At 46.0% G+C, this 21917-nt stretch overlaps 1 protein-coding gene across 1 annotated transcript in view; it reads right to left on the bottom strand.

Annotated features, from left to right (window-relative positions):
- mgat5 (alpha-1,6-mannosylglycoprotein 6-beta-N-acetylglucosaminyltransferase) overlaps positions 1 to 21917 on the bottom strand; it is a gene marked incomplete at both ends in the record, with an annotated part of 195562 nt that overhangs the window by 154740 nt on the left and 18905 nt on the right. Inside the window, one exon of the mRNA XM_080720798.1 lies at positions 20339 to 20503. Within this exon, the coding sequence (XP_080576924.1) occupies positions 20339 to 20503 (165 nt within the window). The remainder of the gene's footprint in view (positions 1 to 20338; positions 20504 to 21917) is intronic.

Below are 21917 nucleotides of genomic sequence, written 5' to 3' on the forward strand. Positions count from 1 at the left end.
ATTTTAAAGTTTGAGAACTACTGACTTAGACCAAAATGCAGGTTTAAATTGAATTCTGCAATGAATCTCTGTATTAACGATTAAACAGGATTTTTTTACAAGGCTCCCTCAATTGTATCACGACACATACGATACCTCTGAAAAGGCTTATCATGGAGACATTGTATCGTCTCACCGATAATTATCACCATATCGCCCATACCACCCTTACATCGGAGTGCACGTTCATGTACGCGCATGTGTGTGTGTGTGTGTGTGTGTGTGTGTGTGTGTGTGTGTGTGTGTGTGTGTGTGTGTGTGTGCAAGCGCGTGCGTGCAAACAACCAAGAAATTGAAGTTTGGTTGCATGTCACTCGCAAATGTACTGTAACTGGTCCATAAAAATGATTGCGGCCCTCGTACTTTACAGCCGCCCATAAAGAACAGTTTGTCTGTTTTAGCACTGTGGTGCAATGTGTGAAATGTTGATTTCAGCCCTACTGTCGGAGTCTGACACAGCATCGGCGCATCGATTTTCAGCGGCCAAATGCATTTTCTATGTGCAAGGACTTTCACTTCACAGTGCTTGCTCACATCGACGCATATGGCATGGCAACCTTTATTCAAAATATATAAATACATAGGCTGCATTCGTTTTATTAATTTATTCTTTTTTCTTTGTCAAATATGTTTTATTGCCCACAGATTATCAAGTGTTACATAATGGACATGTTTTATCAGAGTAACACATTTTCTGTTTCAGCATAATTAAAGGAAAGAAAAAAGAAAAAGAGAAAAGAATAGAGCTTATTAATTTATTCTAATATAAACTGTATAACTGTATAATATACGGCAGGGGTCTTCAACAGGGGGCCCGGGACCCCTAGGGGGTCCTCAGAGATACGACAGGGTGTCCTCCAAATCTTCCAAACCTTTTTATATTAACAACTTGAACCCATCAAGGATCATTCTGAGAAATTGGAAGAGCTCTGTCACGCCAGGGCTCACAGACTGGACTAAACTAATGACTGAGACTGCATCATATGAGTATATGATCGCCAGAAAGAACGATGTTAAAGGCAAATTCCATTTAATGTGGGATTATTTCTTTTTGTATATCAAGGGTTTGCCGGGAGGTACATTGTTTAGGGGAGGGTCCATTTAGTATAGAACTATTACGTATGCATTACGATGTACACAATCACTACTGATGTTTATTTAAGAATTGAAGGGGTGTTGTCCGATTAGCTTAGCTCGACTGCCGTTGTTTTCTTTAGTTTTTTGTTTTTCTTATATGTGTATTTGTGTTGATATTTTATTTATACTGTGGTGGTTCGTTCGGACACCGCCCGCCAGGTAGGCCCTGCATGTCAAAGAAGCGCACCCTGGATGGGAGAGCGAGCCCTAGCAGACCAACACACTGTGTGGGCCAAGTGATTGACGGGCGTTACCTGCCGGCCCACACGCTTCATCAGGCACAAGCGTATGCACCTGTGGGCCCCACCCAACACAGGGGTGCATAAGTACTGAGCTCGCTCTCCCCTTCAGTCTGTGCTGGGAGTCTCTGACAAGCTGATCATGGGCAGACAGGCGGTAAGAGCCACCATATTTCCCTCTCCACCGCATGTTACTGTGTAAAGTGCATTATAGTAATGTTCCTTCTACTCATTACTTCTAGGCATGGACTGGGAGCGGACTGACACTGAGGAGTGTGTACCTGGATCAATGAGGAGCGCAAACCTGACTCACTGTGGAGTGTGTACCTATCACTGGAGAGTGTGTACTCGGCGAGCTGAGGAGAAGGACCTGGAAAAGGAGACCACAGCCTTACCTTCCGGACCCCCAGCGAGCCACCCCTATTCCTATTTTGTTGAGTATATCTCACTTCCCTTAAAACCTTACTAGTATCCGGAAATTCTCTGGCCCCAGGCCCATTATACCCTGTGTTCATTTTATTTAGAAGATAGAGAATTAGACGGATTTGTGTAAAGAGCGGGCACCTACTCACCTATTACCTGTCACCTGTGGAAAAGAACTATACTCACTTATTACCTGTCACCTGTGGAAAAGAACTATACTCACCTATTACCTATGGGAAAGAAATACTTTACCTGTCACCTGTAGAGAGGAACTATACTCACCTAGCGCCTGTGGGGAAGAGAGACTATACAATGGAATTATACTCGCCTGTTTCCTGTGGAGGGAAACCCCTTTAAAGTAACTCTTACCTACCCCCCTGGCCGCCCCACGAAGAGGAGAAACGACAGCCCCGTCCAGGGAAAACCTTGTGTTGATTTATTAAAAGACAATTTCAGTTATTCACATTTATGTTGTTCATTCATGCTACGTTGCATTACAATGCTGTTGTAAAATAAGAACTGTTCAATAAATGCCCGAGTTGGCAACACTGTCTTTGCTCTCTTGTGCCTTGGTTTGGGTTCAGTCTCCACACATGGTGTGCAGAATACGGGTACTGAACCTCACCTAGACGCAATATGACAACCACACCGGCCCTAGACGCTCTGTTACAGAGCCAGGCCGAATTACAGCAAGCGGTGACTAAATTAATAGAGAAAATCCAAATTGACCAAAACGTTAATCCCACACGTTCGCCTGGAGAAGTGTTAACGAAACTGTCCCCCGATGATGATATTGAAGCCTTCCTGGAGGTGTTCGAGCGCACCGCTGCCCGGGAACGATGGCCCGTCCCCGACTGGGGCAGCATCATCGCTCCTTTCCTCTCAGGAGAAGCCCAACGTGTGTGCCGTGACCTACCCCTGGCAGAGGCCCGTGAATATAGGCGCCTGAAAGCAGCTATCTTGGCTAGTCAAGGTTATAGTATGCCGGCCCGAGCCCAGCGCTTCCATGGGTGGAACATGCAAGCGGCGCTGCCGCCTCGGCCCCAAATAGCCGCTCTCCTCCGCCTAACTCATGGGTGGCTGACTACGGCCGGTGACCCGCCACTGATTGAGAGAATTGTCATAGACAAATGTATACGTTCCCTGCCGCCTGATGCCCGCCGCTATGCCTCACAGGTGAGCCCAAATTCCGTGGAGGCCCTGGTTGCGCTCCTGGAAAATCACCAAGTGAGTACAGAGATGATGAGAAGCACAAAGTCAGAGATTCCCAGAGGGATGGGGGAGGCACGTTACAACCGGGACCGCTCGCGGCCTCCGGCTACTCCCCTGTCGCCTACTACTACGAGACGAGCCGCCACAGAGCGGACTGCCCGAAGCCAACCGCAGACATCACGCCGGTGCTACGTCTGCGGGAAAGCGGATCATATCGCATGGTCCTGCCCGGACCGAGACCGGGACGTATCCATGCCATCCGCCACCGCCGCCTCCGACGGCCGACGCCCCTGCCTTCACTCCGGGAGCCAGCGGCGGCGCCACTCCAACCTGCCGGTGAGAATTGACGGAGTGGACACCCAGGCTCTTCTCGACTCGGGGAGCGTCGTCACGCTGGTACACGCTGAGCATGCCGGGCGTCCCACCTCCAGCCGTATGCCGGTCAGCTGTGTGCATGGGGATGTGCGCTCCTACCCAACGACGCTGATACGCGTCCAATCCACCAAAGGAGATGTCGAAGTGGAAGCTGGAATTGTACCTAACCTACCGGTCCCACTGCTCATCGGCACGGACTGTGTGCTGTTTGAGAGACATTGGAACCCGGGGGGCAGAGGACCGCCGCGGCCACGGCGAAGAAGAAAGATCCGGCCGGGCCCCCGTTGGAGGAACTCATTGCCCGCGTGCCCGGTCTTCCGCGCCGACTCAGAGGGACCAGAGAGCGAACCCTCTCCAGACGAGGAGCTGCAGGGAGATGCGCCGCGGGGCACCTCGTCAGAAGAGCCAGAGCCGGTGGCGTGGCCTGACTTCCCCGAAGAGGAGGATGAGAGCTCTCCGCTCAGAGGGGACTTCGCCACACAACAGTGGAACGATCCGAACCTGGAAAATGCTCGGAGGAACGTCAGCGCGATTGATGGGAAACTATGTGAAGGGGTGAGTGAATTAATTTCCCCCTATTTCTTTGTGCGGAGGGATTTACTGTATAGAGGGTGGCGGAACAACACTGGGGACGTGATAGAACAGCTGCTCGTGCCAAAGGAATATGTCACCAGAGTATTGTATTTGGCCCACACGCACCAGCTGGGGGCGCACCTGGGCGTGAAGAAAACCACCGATCGCATCAATGCACGGTTTTATTGGCCAGGCATAAAACGAGCAGTAGAGGACTTCTGCAAAGGCTGCGGTGTATGCCAGCTCACCGCACCCCGTCCTTTCCAACGTAACCCTCTCATACCTATGCCTATCATTTCCACCCCATTCAGCCGCATTGGTATGGATATAGTCGGCCCCCTCCCCAAATCGGCTCGGGGACACAAATATATATTGGTAATACTAGACTATGCAACTCGGTACCCCGAGGCAATACCCCTGAGAGCCGCTACAGCCAGAGCAGTGGCACACGAGCTCTTCATGCTATTCAGCCGGGTCGGAATAGCCGATGCCATTTTATCGGATCAAGGCACATGTTTCATGTCTCGCGTCATCACCGAACTCTATAAATGGCTTAAAATAGATAAAATAAAGACCTCTATCTTTCACCCGCAATCGGACGGATTAGTGGAACGCTTTAATAAAAGTTTAAAGCAGATGTTAAAAAAGTTGATAGATATAGATGGCAAAGATTGGGATCGCTTGATTCCGCTGGTGTTGTTCGCCATACGGGAGGTGCCTCAAGCGTCTACGGGGTACTCCCCGTTTGAATTGCTATATGGACGGCAGCCACGGGGGCTGTTGGATATAGCAAAGGAAACCTGGGAAAGCCAACCTTCCCCACATCGTTCTGTCATTGACCATGTTGAACAATTACAGGAGAGAGCCAAGAAGATCTGGCCGCTCGTTCGTGAACACATGGAACAAGCGCAGCGCGCCCAGTGCAGGGTGTACAACCGAGGCGCCACGCTGCGGAGCTTTGAGGTGGGCGAAAAAGTGCTGGTGCTCATTCCCACGAGCGAATGTAAATTTCTCGCAAAATGGCAAGGGCCATACGAAATTATGGAGAAACTGGGCCCGGTCAACTACCGCGTGCGCCAAATAGGGCGGCGGAAAACTATGCAAATTTACCATATTAATCTGCTGAAAAAGTGGCACGTTGTGCCTCCTGTCGCTCTCCCGGCCCTACTAACCACTCTCTCCTCTCAGAACCCGCCTCCAGTCCCTATTGGAGAGGAACTGTCCCCAGCTCAGGCGCAAGATATACGTGAGCTTCTGAGCAGGAATGCGGACCGGTTCTCAGAACTGCCGGGCCGTACCCACGCTATTGCGCACGACATCCAAACAACCCCGGGGAAAATAGTGAGACAACGTCCGTACCGTATCCCAGAGGCCCGGCGAGGAGCCGTAAAAGAGGAGGTAACAAATATGCTACAACTGGGAATTATAGAGGAGTCACACAGTGCCTGGTCGAGTCCCATTGTGCTGGTCCCCAAGCCGGACGGCACAATCCGGTTCTGCAATGATTTCCGTAAATTAAATGAGATTTCAAATTTTGATGCTTACCCCATGCCCCGGGTAGATGAATTAATCGAGCGGCTGGGCCCCGCTCGATTTGTAAGCACCCTCGATTTGACAAAAGGCTATTGGCAAGTGCCCCTTACAAAAGAAACCAAAGAGAAAACAGCCTTCTCTACCCCTGAAGGGCTGTTCCAATATACTGTCTTACCGTTCGGGGTACACGGTGCCCCCGCAACATTTCAGAGACTCATGGACCGAGTATTAAGGCCCCATCATCTCTATGCCGCCGCATATTTAGATGACATTGTGATCCACAGCAGCACCTGGGAGAATCACCTCCATCACATCGAAGCAGTCCTGGGAGCTCTCCGACGAGCGGGTCTGACCGCCAACGCCAAGAAGTGCCGAATAGGTCTGTATGAGGCCGACTATTTGGGTTTCACTATTGGGCGCGGGTGCGTAAAACCCCAATTACGCAAAGTGGAGCGTATACGCGATTGGCCCAAACCCGTCAGCAAGAAGCAGTTAAAGTCATTCTTGGGAATCATGTCCTACTATAACAAGTTCATAAATAACTATGCTACCCTTGCAGCTCCCTTGTACGAGATGACCCGACAAAGTCGGCCCAATATGCTGCGCTGGACAGAGGAGACCGAGGCCGTGTTCCGAGGCCTCAAACTGAAGCTCTGCGATGAGCCGGTCCTAAAAACCCCGGACTTCGGTAAGAATTTTCTACTCCACACCGACGCCTCGAACACAGGCCTCGGGGCCGTGCTCTCGCAAGTCATTGATGACGAAGAGCACCCAATAGTCTTCATTAGCAGAAAGCTCTTAAAGCATGAACTTAATTATGCAACGATAGAGAAAGAGGCTCTTGCTATTAAGTGGGCCATACACCACCTACGCTATTATTTGTGGGGAAGGCGTTTCACTCTCATAACGGACCACGCACCATTGAAATGGATGGCTAAAAGTAAGGACACTAATAAGAGAATAACACGTTGGTTTCTGGAGTTGCAGGATTACAACTTTGAGGTGGAGCATAAACCAGGGAAGGATATTCCCCATGCCGATGCCCTGTCCAGGCTCTATGAGGAAGAGCGCGCAAGTTTGCGAACCAGTAGCAAACTTAAGGGGGGGGATGTGTGGTGGTTCGTTCGGACACCGCCCGCCAGGTAGGCCCTGCATGTCAAAGAAGCGCACCCTGGATGGGAGAGCAAGCCCTAGCAGACCAACACACTGTGTGGGCCAAGTGATTGACGGGCGTTACCTGCCGGCCCACACGCTTCATCAGGCACAAGCGTATGCACCTGTGGGCCCCACCCAACACAGGGGTGCATAAGTACTGAGCTCGCTCTCCCCTTCAGTCTGTGCTGGGAGTCTCTGACAAGCTGATCATGGGCAGACAGGCGGTAAGAGCCACCATATTTCCCTCTCCACCGCATGTTACTGTGTAAAGTGCATTATAGTAATGTTCCTTCTACTCATTACTTCTAGGCATGGACTGGGAGCGGACTGACACTGAGGAGTGTGTACCTGGATCAATGAGGAGCGCAAACCTGACTCACTGTGGAGTGTGTACCTATCACTGGAGAGTGTGTACTCGGCGAGCTGAGGAGAAGGACCTGGAAAAGGAGACCACAGCCTTACCTTCCGGACCCCCAGCGAGCCACCCCTATTCCTATTTTGTTGAGTATATCTCACTTCCCTTAAAACCTTACTAGTATCCGGAAATTCTCTGGCCCCAGGCCCATTATACCCCGTGTTCATTTTATTTAGAAGATAGAGAATTAGACGGATTTGTGTAAAGAGCGGGCACCTACTCACCTATTACCTGTCACCTGTGGAAAAGAACTATACTCACTTATTACCTGTCACCTGTGGAAAAGAACTATACTCACCTATTACCTATGGGAAAGAAATACTTTACCTGTCACCTGTAGAGAGGAACTATACTCACCTAGCGCCTGTGGGGAAGAGAGACTATACAATGGAATTATACTCGCCTGTTTCCTGTGGAGGGAAACCCCTTTAAAGTAACTCTTACCTACCCCCCTGGCCGCCCCACGAAGAGGAGAAACGACAGCCCCGTCCAGGGAAAACCTTGTGTTGATTTATTAAAAGACAATTTCAGTTATTCACATTTATGTTGTTCATTCATGCTACGTTGCATTACAATGCTGTTGTAAAATAAGAACTGTTCAATAAATGCCCGAGTAGGCAACACTGTCTTTGCTCTCTTGTGCCTTGGTTTGGGTTCAGTCTCCACAATACATATATATATTTGTTGATGTTTATATACTTTTAAAATATATACGTTTAAAAAAAATAAAAATATTTGAATGACAAAAAAAAAATAACTTGAACCCTAGTGTCCATATTCTGAGAACTATAGCCAAAAATAGCAGATCTACAAGCTAACAACGCCTCGCGCTGCGAGGCGTTGTTAGCTTGTAGATCGGCTATTTTCGGTGTAGAGGTTTGGTGTAGAGGGGAAAAGGAGCAGTACAGAGCTATGTACAGAGTGAAAGGTCAAGTTTATTAGGTAAGGACGGCTCAAGTGGTTAAAATATCTGAAAACACAAATTGACATGAATCCAAAATACACTGATGATGATTGTGCTTTCAAACGATTAAACTATATGGATTCTATGAAAAGGTTGTGGGGGTCCCTACTCCCTGCTTCATCTCTCTCTCAATCAAGGGGTCCTTGGCCTGAAAACAACGTTGAAGACCCCTGATATATACGGTATACGATCACTGAAAAGAGACTGGAAAAGCAGGAGAGTTGCGTATTGGAACCGTTTGAAGTGGGACTGCTCCATTGTTCTACTTGCAGAGGCTTTGTGCCGGCAGCCCTGCGGCATAGAGGAGGGGGCACCGGTGGAGGGAGGAGGAGGAGGAGGTGGAAACTGAGCTCGGCAGCACCCGGTGCTATTCTGGCTCTGTGCTCTGTGATACATGATCGAGTCCCCGCGTCCTTGCCTTCCTCCGTCCTTCGGTGACATTGAGGCCTTTGAGGATCTCTCATCCTTCAGGCAGCGCTGGCCTGGGACAGCCGCAAAGGGATCGATGACAGAGAGAGAGAGAGAGGGGGAGAGGGGGGGACAGAGAGAGAGAGAGGAACGGACGCTCGTAGCAGCAGACAGGTCCCTCCATTAGCAGGGAGAGCAGACTGTGTCTCAATAAAACAAACGGAACAGAAAAAAGCAAGACGAAAAATGCCAGATGCTACAATTCAGCAGGCTAGCATTGCTGTTGCGGATGAATATAGCATTTAACCAAGGGAAGGTATCTTTAACATCAGCATGAGCCAAACTGCTATCTTTAACATTGGCATGATGAGCTATGAGCATGAACGTGTGCGTAGTCTGCGTGCGAGCATGTGTGGTGCGCGTATGTGTGCATGCATGTGTGTGTGTGTGTGTGTGTGTGTGTGTGTGTGTGTGTGTGTGTGTGAAAAGGATTACATGTGTAAATGACTGCATTGCACAGGCATATCATTGACCTGGTGGAAGTTTCACCATGTCATGTACAGTATGTCAGTACAAATACTGAATGGTTTACCAGAAGTCCTGACCTATATTCTATATCTATAACACCCCTGATGTGTGTTTTTTTAGTTTGCTTGTAAACCAAGATCAGAGAGACGTACTGATCCTTGAGGTAGATACAATTTCCAATTTTGACATTTAGCAGACACTCTTATCCAGGGTGACTTACAATAAACAAGGCAATAAATCGCATAAACAGAATGCAGAGTGAACAGTGTAGTGCCTCAAGAAACTAGGATCCCAGGTAAAAACAATGAACATACAGCAGCGTCTGTCCAGAAACATGCTGTCTAAATCACATAACATTTGTGGTAGAGAAAATCTGAGAAAAGAAAGACTTGAGAACTAGGGATGCGGTATCGGTACTCGCAGTATCGGTACCGATACCAGCCTATTTTGCTGTACTCGTCCGATATTGCTCATGGCAGCGCCAGATACCATTTTGGTTCATAATATATGTTGGTAACAACATATCAAAAGTCCTAAGACATAGTTTTGTGAACAGTCAGTGTTTTCACCTTCTCTCAATCTAGGCATGACAACAGGTATTTGGTATTGGCAATACTCAAATTAAGTACTCGTACTTGATCAGCAAAAAAGTGGTATCGGGACATCCCTAATGAGAACAGGTGCTGACCATGTCTGCATAGCATCCAAATCCTGGTCAGTCACTAGCATCAATCAAAAGAGGAGGTGTTGAGGGGGACTGCCCCATAGGTCGAACTCCCGTTGGGTCGAACAGCGTCGGCAGGTTAGATAATCACCCGCAGAAAAGAGGAGGTGTTGAGGGGGACTGCCCCATAGGTCGAACTCCCGTTGGGTCGAACAGCGTCGGCAGGTTAGATAATCACCCGCAGGCGTTGGCAGGTTAGATAATCACCCGCGTCACGGTTACTGAGGTTAAGTTTAGGGTTAGGGTTAGAGTTAGGCATAGTTTTACTGAGGTTAGGATTAGGGTTTGGGTTAAGAGTTTGGTGGACAATCTAAAGGGTGTTCAACCTAATGACATGTCACCGGTGTTGAGAAGGGTACAAGGAGAGTGAAGAAAGGGTACAGAAGAAAGGGCAGCACTTTGCAGGAGAACGGGAAGCATCTGTGCGCAATAGCTGATCTAAAAGATCACAACGTGTAATGCATTCTTATACGCTGTAATATGAAAAAGAATAAAATAGGGCATTCATTCATGAAAAAAAATCAAACCTCGGTTCGAAGTGGAGCGGTGAATCTGTGTGTGTGTGTGTGTGTGTGTGTGTGTGTGTGTGTGTGTGTGTGTGTGTGTGTGTGTGTGTGTGTGTGTGTGTGTTTGTGCCTGCACAACAGCGCCCCTCCTTTAACTTGTGTGGCCACTCAAGGTATTGCCAGGCTACAGACATACCCAGCCAGCCAGCCAGCCACATAGCCAGCCAGCCAGCCAGCCAGCCAGCCAGCCACGGACATACCTCTCTATTGGGAGCGCTTTCACCGCTCCAAAAAATCTAATAAAAATCACACCCGTGTGAAGTGGAGCTGTGTGGTGTGTGTGTGTGTGTGTGTGTGTGTGTGTGTGTGTGTGTGTGTGTGTGTGTGTGTGTGTGTGTGTGTGTGTAGATCATGTGTACCGATTTTTGTGACATTTGAAGAAAATATGTAGGAAAAGGAGCAAAAAGTGTGTTTTGGAGAAAATTCAAGATGGCGGAAAATCTATCCTGGCGCAAATGGGCGTGGCCTATATGGGGAGATGCGTCTTGACCCAAGGAATCCAGGGAAAAAAGAATTTTAATTTTCCGATCCACGGTTCAAGAGTTACGGGGCAAAACGTAAAGTGGGCCGTTATAGCGCCACCATGAGGCCGAGTGATGTAATTATTTTTCGATTCATTCTTAAAATCATTATGAATCTCCTCTCCGAGGTTTGAAACTGTAGCTCCTATGGTTTACGAGAGAAAAATACTTGAAAGTGATTTCTTGCATTGTCCCATTATAAGTCAATGGGGACAATTAAGCGTCGTTTTTTGCCGATTACGTCGGCATGGTAAGGCGGATCGGAACGAAAGGTAATAGAACACCATTCCAGGCCGAGCCGCACATTTTGATGTATATATTGCGCGAGTGGCGTAAATGGTGCGGCACTAGTTACGCGCCGAAGTCAGGCTACATACACACAGACACACAGACACACACACAGACCCACACAGCCACGTATAGGGAGCCTGTGTTTCACACAGCTCCAAAAGAGAGAGAGAGAGAGAGAGAGAGAGAGAGAGAGAGAGAGAAGAGAGAGAGAGAGAGAGAGAGAGAGAGAGAGAGAGAGAGAGAGAAGAGAGAGAGAGAGAGAGAAAACGGTATTGTCTCTAATGTCGCTGTTGCTTGTATGTGCATCAGGGAAAACGAAGCCAGATAAAAGCAGACTTGGGAACAACTCTCATCTCATCTTCCCCTCCGCTAATCATCAACCAGCCTAGATAATCCTACGTTCAACGCTGTAGGTTCCATGTGTATCTTCAAGTCATTTCACATAGCATCCGTTTTAAACCAACGTTCATGAGAAACAGCTAAACACGTAGAACTTGAAACGAATCCCAGAGCAGAGTCGAAACCAGTCGTGAGACACAGAGAAAGGCGTACTTGAGTCGTCTGAACAAAGATAAAACTATAGTACTGAAGTTGTCACTGAGGTGAACCTGGTGAAACAATGGCTTCAAATCTAGCGCACGGCCCACAGCTGAACTCCCTCTTCTCCCATCCCATTCTCTCTGGACTGTACTTTTGGGCAAATCAGAAAAAGGGCCTGAAAATAGCCTTCCAAAAGGAGTCAGTAGATCAGCCAGTTGGCGTCTGTCCTGCATAAATGCTACAACTACAATGTCAAGTGTTTTAACTCCCCCGTGATCCTTGCCGCTTATCACCTCTCTCTCGTCATTTGTCACTATCCTGTCAAATAAAGTGAACATTGTTTTAGAAATAAAAGCGGCTTCTCCTCTGCTGGAAGGGAATTGGTAACCTTTCAACTGGACTAACGGGAACAGACAAAGCTTTGACATTAACCGGACAGTAAAAGAAAAGGAACGTGTCAGTTTGCCTTGAGGTGTTTAAGAGAGGTGCTCTGTCAGTTTGACAACCAGCCTTAAGCAAAGTAAAGGTCTTTTTCCTCCCGTGCATGATACAGTGGTCTTTGCCCGCACATCAGGAGAACCTGAAAGCTGTGGTATTTTTACACAAGTCTCACACAAAGTTCACAGCTGTGGGCGATGAAACAATACCTGCTGGCTATCTAGAGAATGCTTGAGAGGAACTATTTGCAGCCACTGGGAAATTGCTGCTAAACCCAACCCTTCTATTGCTGCTAACCCCAACCCTTCTATTGCTGCTAACCCCAACCCTTCTATTGCTGCTAACCCCAACCCTTCTATTGCTGCTAACCCCAACCCTTCTATTGCTGCTAACCCCAACCCTTCTATTGCTGCTAACCCCAACCCTTCTATTGCTGCTAACCCCAACCCTTCTATTGCTGCTAACCCCAACCCTTCTATTGCTGCTAACCCCAACCCTTCTATTGCTGCTAACCCCAACCCTTCTATTGCTGCTAACCCCAACCCTTCTATTGCTGCTAACCCCAACCCTTCTATTGCTGCTAACCCCAACCCTTCTATTGCTGCTAACCCCAACCCTTCTATTGCTGCTAACCCCAACCCTTCTATTGCTGCTAACCCCAACCCTTCTATTGCTGCTAACCCCAACCCTTCTATGGCTGAGTTGTGCTGCCGCACGCACGCACACGCACGCACGCACGCACGCACGCACGCACGCACGCACGCACGCACACGCGCTTGTTGTCATTCTGCATTTCTACTTTATCTAAATGCACAGTTTCATAAAGGCTCCTTTTGGTTTGTCACTTGGTCATGATGCGAAAGTAACACTCAGTGCTGCAATAACAGATAGGACTCATGGTGGCCAGCTACACCCCCCCCCCCCCCCCTCAACAGCTTTCAAGGATAATTAATTAATTGTTTTCTTTCAAAATATCCCGCTTTCAAGGATAATTAATTAATGTTTTCTTTCAAAATATCCCCAACGCAACCATATTAGTGAGTGGGAGAGAGAGAGGAGTCTGCAGAGCTGCTGCTGGCACATCACATGCTGCTGGGACACAAACAAGCCCCACTGTGGGCTCCTCCACGGCATCTAATACTGGATTATTTATTCCCATTCCCATCCCAAAACTCCCAACTCCTAGGACTGGGCAATATATCAATATTACTCGTCAGATGACCTGAAGAAGATGCATCGACGTCGAAACTTTTGTCACTTTATTTGCCTGCAAATCGAAAGCGATATTGTGCTATGAGCGACTATATCATCGGGATTTTGGATATCATCATTCATTTTTAAAGACTGCGTTACAGTAAAAGTGATGTGGTTTTCTGATCCTAGAGTAGTTATTTAACTTTACACACACTAGTAGGCATTACTGATTACTTAGAAACAAAAAAACACCAATAGTCATCCTCAAAATATCGATAGATGTATTTGTTTAATTAATTAATTTCATTAACTGTCCCGCAAAGATTGGCCGATTGTGAGAGAGATGATCAAAAGATAATACTGAAAGAGTATCTAGGTAGCCCTTCCCAAAGCAGTTTCCAGCACAGCTAATATACTAATGAATAATATTTGGCTCAGGTGTGGTAGCCTGAGGACTTTAATAAGAGTCCTTCCTGGGCTGACAGATTTCAGATTGAGACAGAAAACTCTGCAGTCCCGGTGAACTGCTGCTGCTGCTCTGATCTGATCTGATGGTGATAGCAAAGCTCTGTGAAAGGCAGGCATGTTCCCTCCACTGTCCAGATCCCTATCTGTGTAATTGCTTTCCAGCCCAGAGAGAAGCTGGGACTGCTGTGGCCAGTGGAGAGAGGGGAGGCTGCCTGCCAAGCAGTCCTGGACGGGAGGAGACCAGGGGCGTCAAATTGGGTATGGCAGGGGTATGCAGCTGCCATACCCTGGGTCCATGGGGGGTGAAAATAAACGTTACTTTTAAATATAAATCCATGAATGTCTCTTTGTCTATCTGTTCTGGTTATTATGTTGTTAAATTACAGTAGAATAACTACAAATGCAGAATTTAACAAAGGTATTATAATTATATTCTCCACACTTTTATTCTCCCCATCTTGACAAAATGGTATATTCCCAGGTTCCGTAGGTCAGCTGCACAGGTGCAATGCATTATGAACAACCGTTCCAGGCTGCCATATCCAGCCCAATAAACCGTAGAAACGGGGGGGAAATAGAATGTACTTCTTAAAATAAATGTATCATGCCTGTTGCTTAAGGTATGGCAACATGACTGGTGTCTTGCACGTGCGCAAAGGCGCGCGTGCAAGACACCAGTCACGTTGCCATACCTTAGCTTTTTCTGAACTGACGCCACGGGAGGAGACGTGCCCCAGTGAATATTTTGGAGCGGCTTGCATGGGGCCTTTTGCTGAACTGTCAACACAGATCTGGACAGTGCTTTGTCAGGCTTGACCCCAATTTTTGGGCTCCAAGTGTGCTTGTGGCTCGAGGGTTTGCGTTGGAGCCGCTGAAGTAAAAAGAACATGCATGTCCAGTGACATAATGTCACAGATGGAGGTAGATCTAAATATCTATATATGGACTATAGGGCCCAATAGTGGCTGAACAGTTCCTCTTCTCTGATGTTCCACATGGTGGGACTGAGCCCCCAAAAATAAAAGACAATAGCAGTACCAAGCACATAAAACTAACAAGACCTTACTGCTATGAAATTAGCTGGATTACAATGTATGCCTATTGCTTACTGTATGACTTGTGCCTAATGCACTCTAAATAAGGGAGCTCTCTGATCAACATAGGCAATGTGCAATGTTTGCATAATGCATCGCAACACAGCAGTCGTCATAATTAGATCCTTCAGAGGCAGAGCCTCTTCTCTGTCTCTCAGTGGCGACTCGGCATCGCTTAACTCAATCAGGCCTTGGATTATTACTTTAGCTATTGAAAAATAGCAGATATACAAGCTCACATCTGCTATTTTTGAAAAGTCGTGAAAATGTGTGCAAATCTTTGAATATTATGTATTTTTAGAGCAAACACTTGTAACTAAAATGTTGCTTTTGGAGGTTTCTAGAACAAAATATTTTGAGATGGGTGTCCGTGGCCAAATTCATATCATTTTGGGGGTCCTTGACATGAAAGGGTTTGAGCACCACTGACATAGAAACACAGGTTTTTCAAAAAACCTTAGAAGGATTTAGAAGACAGATATAAGGTCAAAATATTCATTCAAAGACTTGCACACATTTTCACGATTTTTCAAAAATAGCAGATCTACAAGCTCGCAGCGCGGCACTCGGTGCCGCGCTGCGAGCTTGTATATCTGCTGTTTTTCGATAGTTAAAGCATAAAATAACGCGTACCCGGTCTTATGGGGTTAACTCAATCAGCCTTAATCCAATTGTGAATACATCACAGCTCGGCACAAGCTCTGCATTCAAACTGCTTAATGTTGTGCAAACGACAGAGTCCACGTCTCCCGCGCATCCAAGAAAAACCAACACCTCGGGGAGGGCTTCCGTCATCTGAACGCTGGCAGGAAAATCAATGAAAACTAATAAAAAGAGTCACACAGGCGTCAACAGGAGACCTTATATGAATTAATGTATGTCCAAGGAGGATGAAGGCCCAGGCATACAAGGTAATGTTATAGGCTTGAAAAATATATTTGTAAGGATTTTTTTTAAAGCTTGCACTTTGTTCATGGTGTACAAAGTAACTATAGTTAAATAAAATAAATTAATAAATCATTTCGGTCAACAGTGCTCAATCAGATACCATAATTGCAACAACAATATATAGTACCTAGCATATTTTTTAGGATTTTTAGAGTGAAAGTGTCTCTGGAATTTAAAAGAAATATCGTTATACCACTGATTATTATTTACAATCAAGCCAAGCCAGTAAAGACAAGAAGGACGCGAGGTCAAAACCCCCATTGAGACTACGTTAACTGGTGCCTTTAAGGGCATAATTGTCTCCACCAGCCGAAGGCTGAGGGGAGAGTATGTTTTCCCCTCCGTCCGTGCGTCCGTCCGTCCGTCCCCAAAGTTTGTCCATGACGTCACCATAGACGTCATAGTATGGTTGACGTCACGGACGCACGGACTGGGGCGAAAACATACTCTCCCCTCAGCCTTCGGCTGGTGGAGGCAATAAATTGTTGTTATTGTCTCCTGGTGGAGACCTGTGCTCGGAAGAGCACTGCTTCTAGTTCAGTATGCGTCTCTTGACTCTCTTCACTTGATTTGGTCCCCACCTCTAGCATCAGAGCTGATTACTTCAATAAGAGCTACTTAGGATGTTTAAAGAACGGACCCTGCCTTGACTTGAATACAATTATGATTCCACTTTTTGCAACACTCATATCCAATGAATGGTGGAGATCAGTACAATGTGTCCTTACAATTAATTTAATGGCAAAGATACAAGTCTTGATTAAAAAAAAAAAACATTTTAAGAAATATTCCTCCTGAGCTCATCTCAAGACTAGAAAATACCAGACTAGCCCATATCATTATGTATTATGCTTGCTGTCAAAAGCGGTTTCGTTCTGTTCTAGCTGACAATTAATATTAATTAACACCCTGGCTTATTTCAATCTAACTTTCTAGAAGCCGTTCGGCATTAATAATATTGCCATGCGTTTACGCCGATCGTCTGAACTGCAAAACAAAACGGCAAAATCAGCCAAGGATTTCATAGTCCTTCCAGAGTCTACTAGAGGGTATACTCTAGTATTACTCTCATTTTGGGCTTTATGTGGTGTCTGGCCATAGGATCGTTTAAAGTTCACAGTATGAATGGCATACCTGTGTTTAGCCACTGGCTCACAGTCTCCTTTTGGTGTGGCCCACATAGAAACAGCCACAAATGTATTCATGTTACACAACATGGGTGGTAGTACAATTTATGCAACTGGTGATAGGATAGGATAGGGTTTGTTACTGAACACATCTCTAAAAGTGTCAGTTCCCCCCCCCCCATGTTCTCACAGCTATTACCACAGCAAAAATTGCCCGTGGGTCGATGGTGAATATGGTGAAAAGTGACACTTTTAGAGAAGTGTTTGGTAACCAAACCTTAAAGTTATACTATGTAACTTTTTTTATAAAACATATCTTAAAATTGTCCTAACTATTAAATCGCTAAAGTTTTAGAACCCCCACTCTGTTAATTTCAGCTCCCAAAGCCTTTTCTTTATATGTGTTCTACTGAGCCCTGGTGGCCGTGACCGGGGCTGTTTTTCCCGGCAAAATTACGTCATATGCATCATTCTGTACACGTGTCTCCCTACCGGCCAATCAAAGCCCAGATCATACACTGCTGAGCTCTTCAGGAAGTACACTGCAGTGTTTACACTGGGCTAGGAGTCTAGCATGTAACTCCCCAACCGAGGCTCGTAGAGGGACACGAAAGACCTCTATGGATAGGTCTCGGCGAGGCGAGGCGGACGCGGTGGTCTGAATGCCCGGTCCGCGGCAAAAAAACGCCGAAAAAAGCAGACGCGACCGCGGTTTGCTCTACTGCTACTGACCACTAGTTGAGCAACTTACACAGTATAGCTTTAACTAAACTGCAATACTTTTCTGAATAATATTCCCTTCCATGAGCACCAGTGGTTTGAGAACACCTACTGCTATCTCGCCAGCGCAGTGGCCTTGTGGTTAGAGTCAGGCCAGGTCATATCAAAGTAGGAATGGGACGATATGAAAATGTCATATCACGATTATTGTGACAAAAGAAATCACAATTTACGACATTATCGCGATAATCAAAATCCATTATCCTGGGATGGAACATTTGCCAAAAAATAGCCGATCTACAAGCTCACAACGCGTCACGCAAGACATTTGAAAGAGTGAAAAAAAAGACTGTATCAAGTACGTATATTATAAGTACCTTTTACCAATTATGGAGGGTTTAAGTGGTACTGGATATGCAGCTCGGCAAATAAAAGGTGAATTGATCCCAGTGCATGGCGGAGGACGATATCACGATATATTAAATCTCCACGATACGATTATTGTGAGTGTTTTTTATCACGATAAACGATAATATCGCTTATCGTCCCTGGTAGGTATTTTGTTGTGGTTCATATCATCTTTTTATCATTTCATATTGATGACCAACTGACCACCTGACCCTAAGGCACAGCCATAATGCCATGTGCAGCATTTACAAGGCCAGGCTTCTGTCTGGTAGAAATGAAGCCTTATCTACTGCCATGGAGCCTGTACCAAAAACAATGAGAATTGTTTTGGTTCAGCTCAGCCTGGAAGGACATCCCTTCAGCAACCTATGAACTCTTTGCCACGTACCTGTATATGGAACCCACTTGTGGACAAGAAACATCCTATGTACTGTTGAAACGTCATCCATTGACTGACGAAATGACCATACTTAAACTCATGTCAAAACATAATTTGTCAGAGAGAGCACAAACCATTGAACCATTATTTCTGTACTGTACCCGTCTTGAATTCTCTCTCTCCATAGTAAACATTCCATTTCTCACTCTGAATCACTCTATTGTCTTATTGCTTTGTGATGGATTATTGTATCTCATAGGGGAATAAGAAGGTGTTGTTGTTTACAAATAATATTTCTATCAGTCCCATCCCTATACCAAAGACACAAAAAATGGGACCCATTGCCTCCCTGCTTGGTACTCAAGGGTTGGATTGAGGGTAAAGCCACTATCAGAGTCCAGGGTGAAGAGCTATTCACTTCACCGCTGTGTAGTTTTCTAGCTATCACCTGAAAATACATAACAAAGCCTAGGTGATAGCTAGGAAACTACAACGCGGTGAAGTGAATAGCTCTTCACCCTGGACTCTGTTAGAGACTTTAGTCCCTGTGACATAACTAGCGTCATGTCCAGGGGGTGTACTGGTACATCAAGCTGCCTCACGCTACAGAAACAGGAGATAAGCTCCTGTCCTATGGTCCTCATGGCTCGGCAAGGCTTACTTACTTTACTTACTGCTATCTCACTCTCTTATGTATTAAACACAGTTGTGTGAAGGTAAATTATTATCCAATCGCATAATATACAAGAAGGGGCCTGTATATAACAATTATTTCGTTTACATTGTCTTAATTTGCTACAGTACATCAAAACACGTGGTATGAAGATTACATGATGAGCCTACGACAATATGTCCATTGTGCTGCAATAATTCACTAAAGTGAAATAACACATTAGCATAAAACAGAAAGTCACCATAGAATATTAGATATATAGATATTCCATACTAACAGTTGGTCAGTTGCGATTATTCAGATATAGAACAAAAATCAGACTGTGTCATCTCCTTCTCCGTCTCTCTAAACTACAATCAAAAACTGACAATGAATATCCACACTCGTACCAAACAACTTTTTACTTTTCCCTTGATGTTGGCAAGAATCTCGCGATGCAATACGTATCACGATACTTGGGTCACGATGCAATAGTATTATGATATATTGCGAATCTTTGCGATACGATGCGATATATCAGCTTCAAAAGCTGAAGACGCTGCTCTAATGTTGCTGTTTCGTCGTTCACAGCCATTTTCTCGAGAGACCTCACTCACTGATGGGAAGGGGAAGTAGCTACTATAGTACAGCGACAACTAGAGGCAGCGGAGTGTCAGGACCGAACTTCTACCATTGGTATTAACAAAGGTATTAACAAAATCAATAACCAAAGACAATTTTCCAGGGCCTTCCAGGACCCTTGATCAATTCCAAAACTTTTCCAGTACTGGAAAAATATTTTTCTAATTTCAAAATATTTCCAGGAATTTCATGACCGTGGGAACCCTGCTAGTGTGACGGCCCTGCCCCTCTCTGCAGGCTAGCCAGCCTCAGTGGTGCAGAGTGGAGCAGGCCGTCAGGCCAATTGAGCACACCTGAGGGCGGGTGTGGTTGGAGAGTATAAAGAGGCTCTCCTACCAGCCTGACTTTTAGATTGATCTCTCCACTCCACAGCAGCAGTTTGTCTTTTGCACCGTCTATACAACACGCACACAGCACACTCCACACATCCATACACTGCAGACATGACTGATTACTGACTTGTTCACACCTCATACCATTAGTTTGTTTGATTATTGCTTTTATTGACTTAATTTAGAGTAATAAATATAACTTAATGTTGACTTGTGTGTGTGGACTCCCTCTTTTGTTATGAATTACCCTTGTTCATGACACTAGTAATACACATGTGAAAGCTGGGACTCACCGGCTACGTTGACCTTCTCAGCGTTGGTGGCGCTGGGCACGGCTGTGCTGGAGCCGTTGGTCAGGTTGCCCCCTGTGCCGTTGTAGATGTTCTCCACCTTGGACTCCAGCTTGCCCAGCCGCAGCATGATGTTATCTAGCAACACGGCCAAGGTCTTCTTCAAGTCTGACAACAAGACAACAACATGGGAGTTTAGTTTACTTTAGTTTAGTCATATGTATTTCGAATATGTCAAAAAAAAAAAAAGCACAATTCTGCACTTCAAACACAAAGAAAACAAATAAAGAATATCAAATTAAAACATAGCAAGTAATAAAAACAACAAAAAAATAAATAAAAAAATAAAAGCAGTGCTCTTCCGCTCCACCAGGCCACACAAATGGCCCTTATAGCGCCACCATGAGGCTGATTTGAGACATTTTAAGTGGCATTTCTTCCTCTACCTAGTGGGAACGTGCACGCCCAATTTCACCAAGATTGCACGCTGTGTTCATGATTTGAGGCATTTTGTTCAAAACCGATGCAGGACAACTGACTGAGTCCATGGATGAATGCGATTCATTCATACTGTCATTTAGCCACAGGTTTTCTAAACAGTAACATTTAAAAAAAAAAGTATCATTTCTACAGCATATTAGGTTGAATTAATGTAAAATACATTTAAAAGCTTCTAAGCAGCATTAAATATTACGTTTACGTGTCGTATGAATGGGGTGAAAAAAAAGCTCCTTGAAGTTAGACAGGAGATAGAGGTTACATAACCAGTAAGACGCCAAGTAAGGCTGAGAAGTGACCTCCCAGCCAGTAACGTTAGCAGACCAGTTTAACAGCCGTTTGCCTCCGGTATGAAAAAGAAAACTAAGCGTAACTCAAGAACACTGTTGATCCTGCTGCAGGGCCCGAGCCCTGTCTGACTAACAGGGGTGTCACACCAAATGTTGGGCCCGGGGTACAAGGATTCACTGCGGGCCCCCCATGAATGTTCTTCATAGGGGGAAGGGGGTTGAGTGCATCTCTCCAGGGACATGCTGGGCCCCTGATTCAGCCCGGGAAAAAGAGTTGGAGTCTTGGAGAGGCCCTCATTGTGCGCTATAGAGAGAGAGATCTCTCTCCATAGCGCTGCTGCTACTCAAAGATTTGCCATTTCAGATCATGACAAGTGACAAGCCAGTGGGCCAATTACTGTACATGAGTTATATTTCGTCGTTGTCGGGTGGAAACCTTGTATGTCCAAAACTGTTTGTTTTGTAATTATCATTTTAAAAATGATTTAAACTAGTGCTTGTAGATCTGCTGTTTTCACAACTTTTGTGCAACGGCCTTGTATGATGAAGTTGCGAAAAAATTGATACATTTGAAACTTGGAGATACGAGGTTTCTGTCCGACAGTGACGATTTACTTTGTCGGCCGCCCAGCCCCCAAAATGGAACGAAGACCGACATTTTATTTTTATTTTTTTCCTAATGGCCGGCCTGGACAGGCCGGGAATGAACCGGCCGTTCGGGAGTTGTTCCACATTTCCCAATGGCCAGCACGTCCCTGCATCTCTCCATTCCAACATGTCTCCTTTCCGACATG

The sequence above is a fragment of the Nannobrachium achirus genome, assembly GCF_963921795.1.
Source record: "Nannobrachium achirus genome assembly, chromosome: 24".
Classification (NCBI taxonomy): Eukaryota; Metazoa; Chordata; class Actinopteri; order Myctophiformes; family Myctophidae; genus Nannobrachium; species Nannobrachium achirus.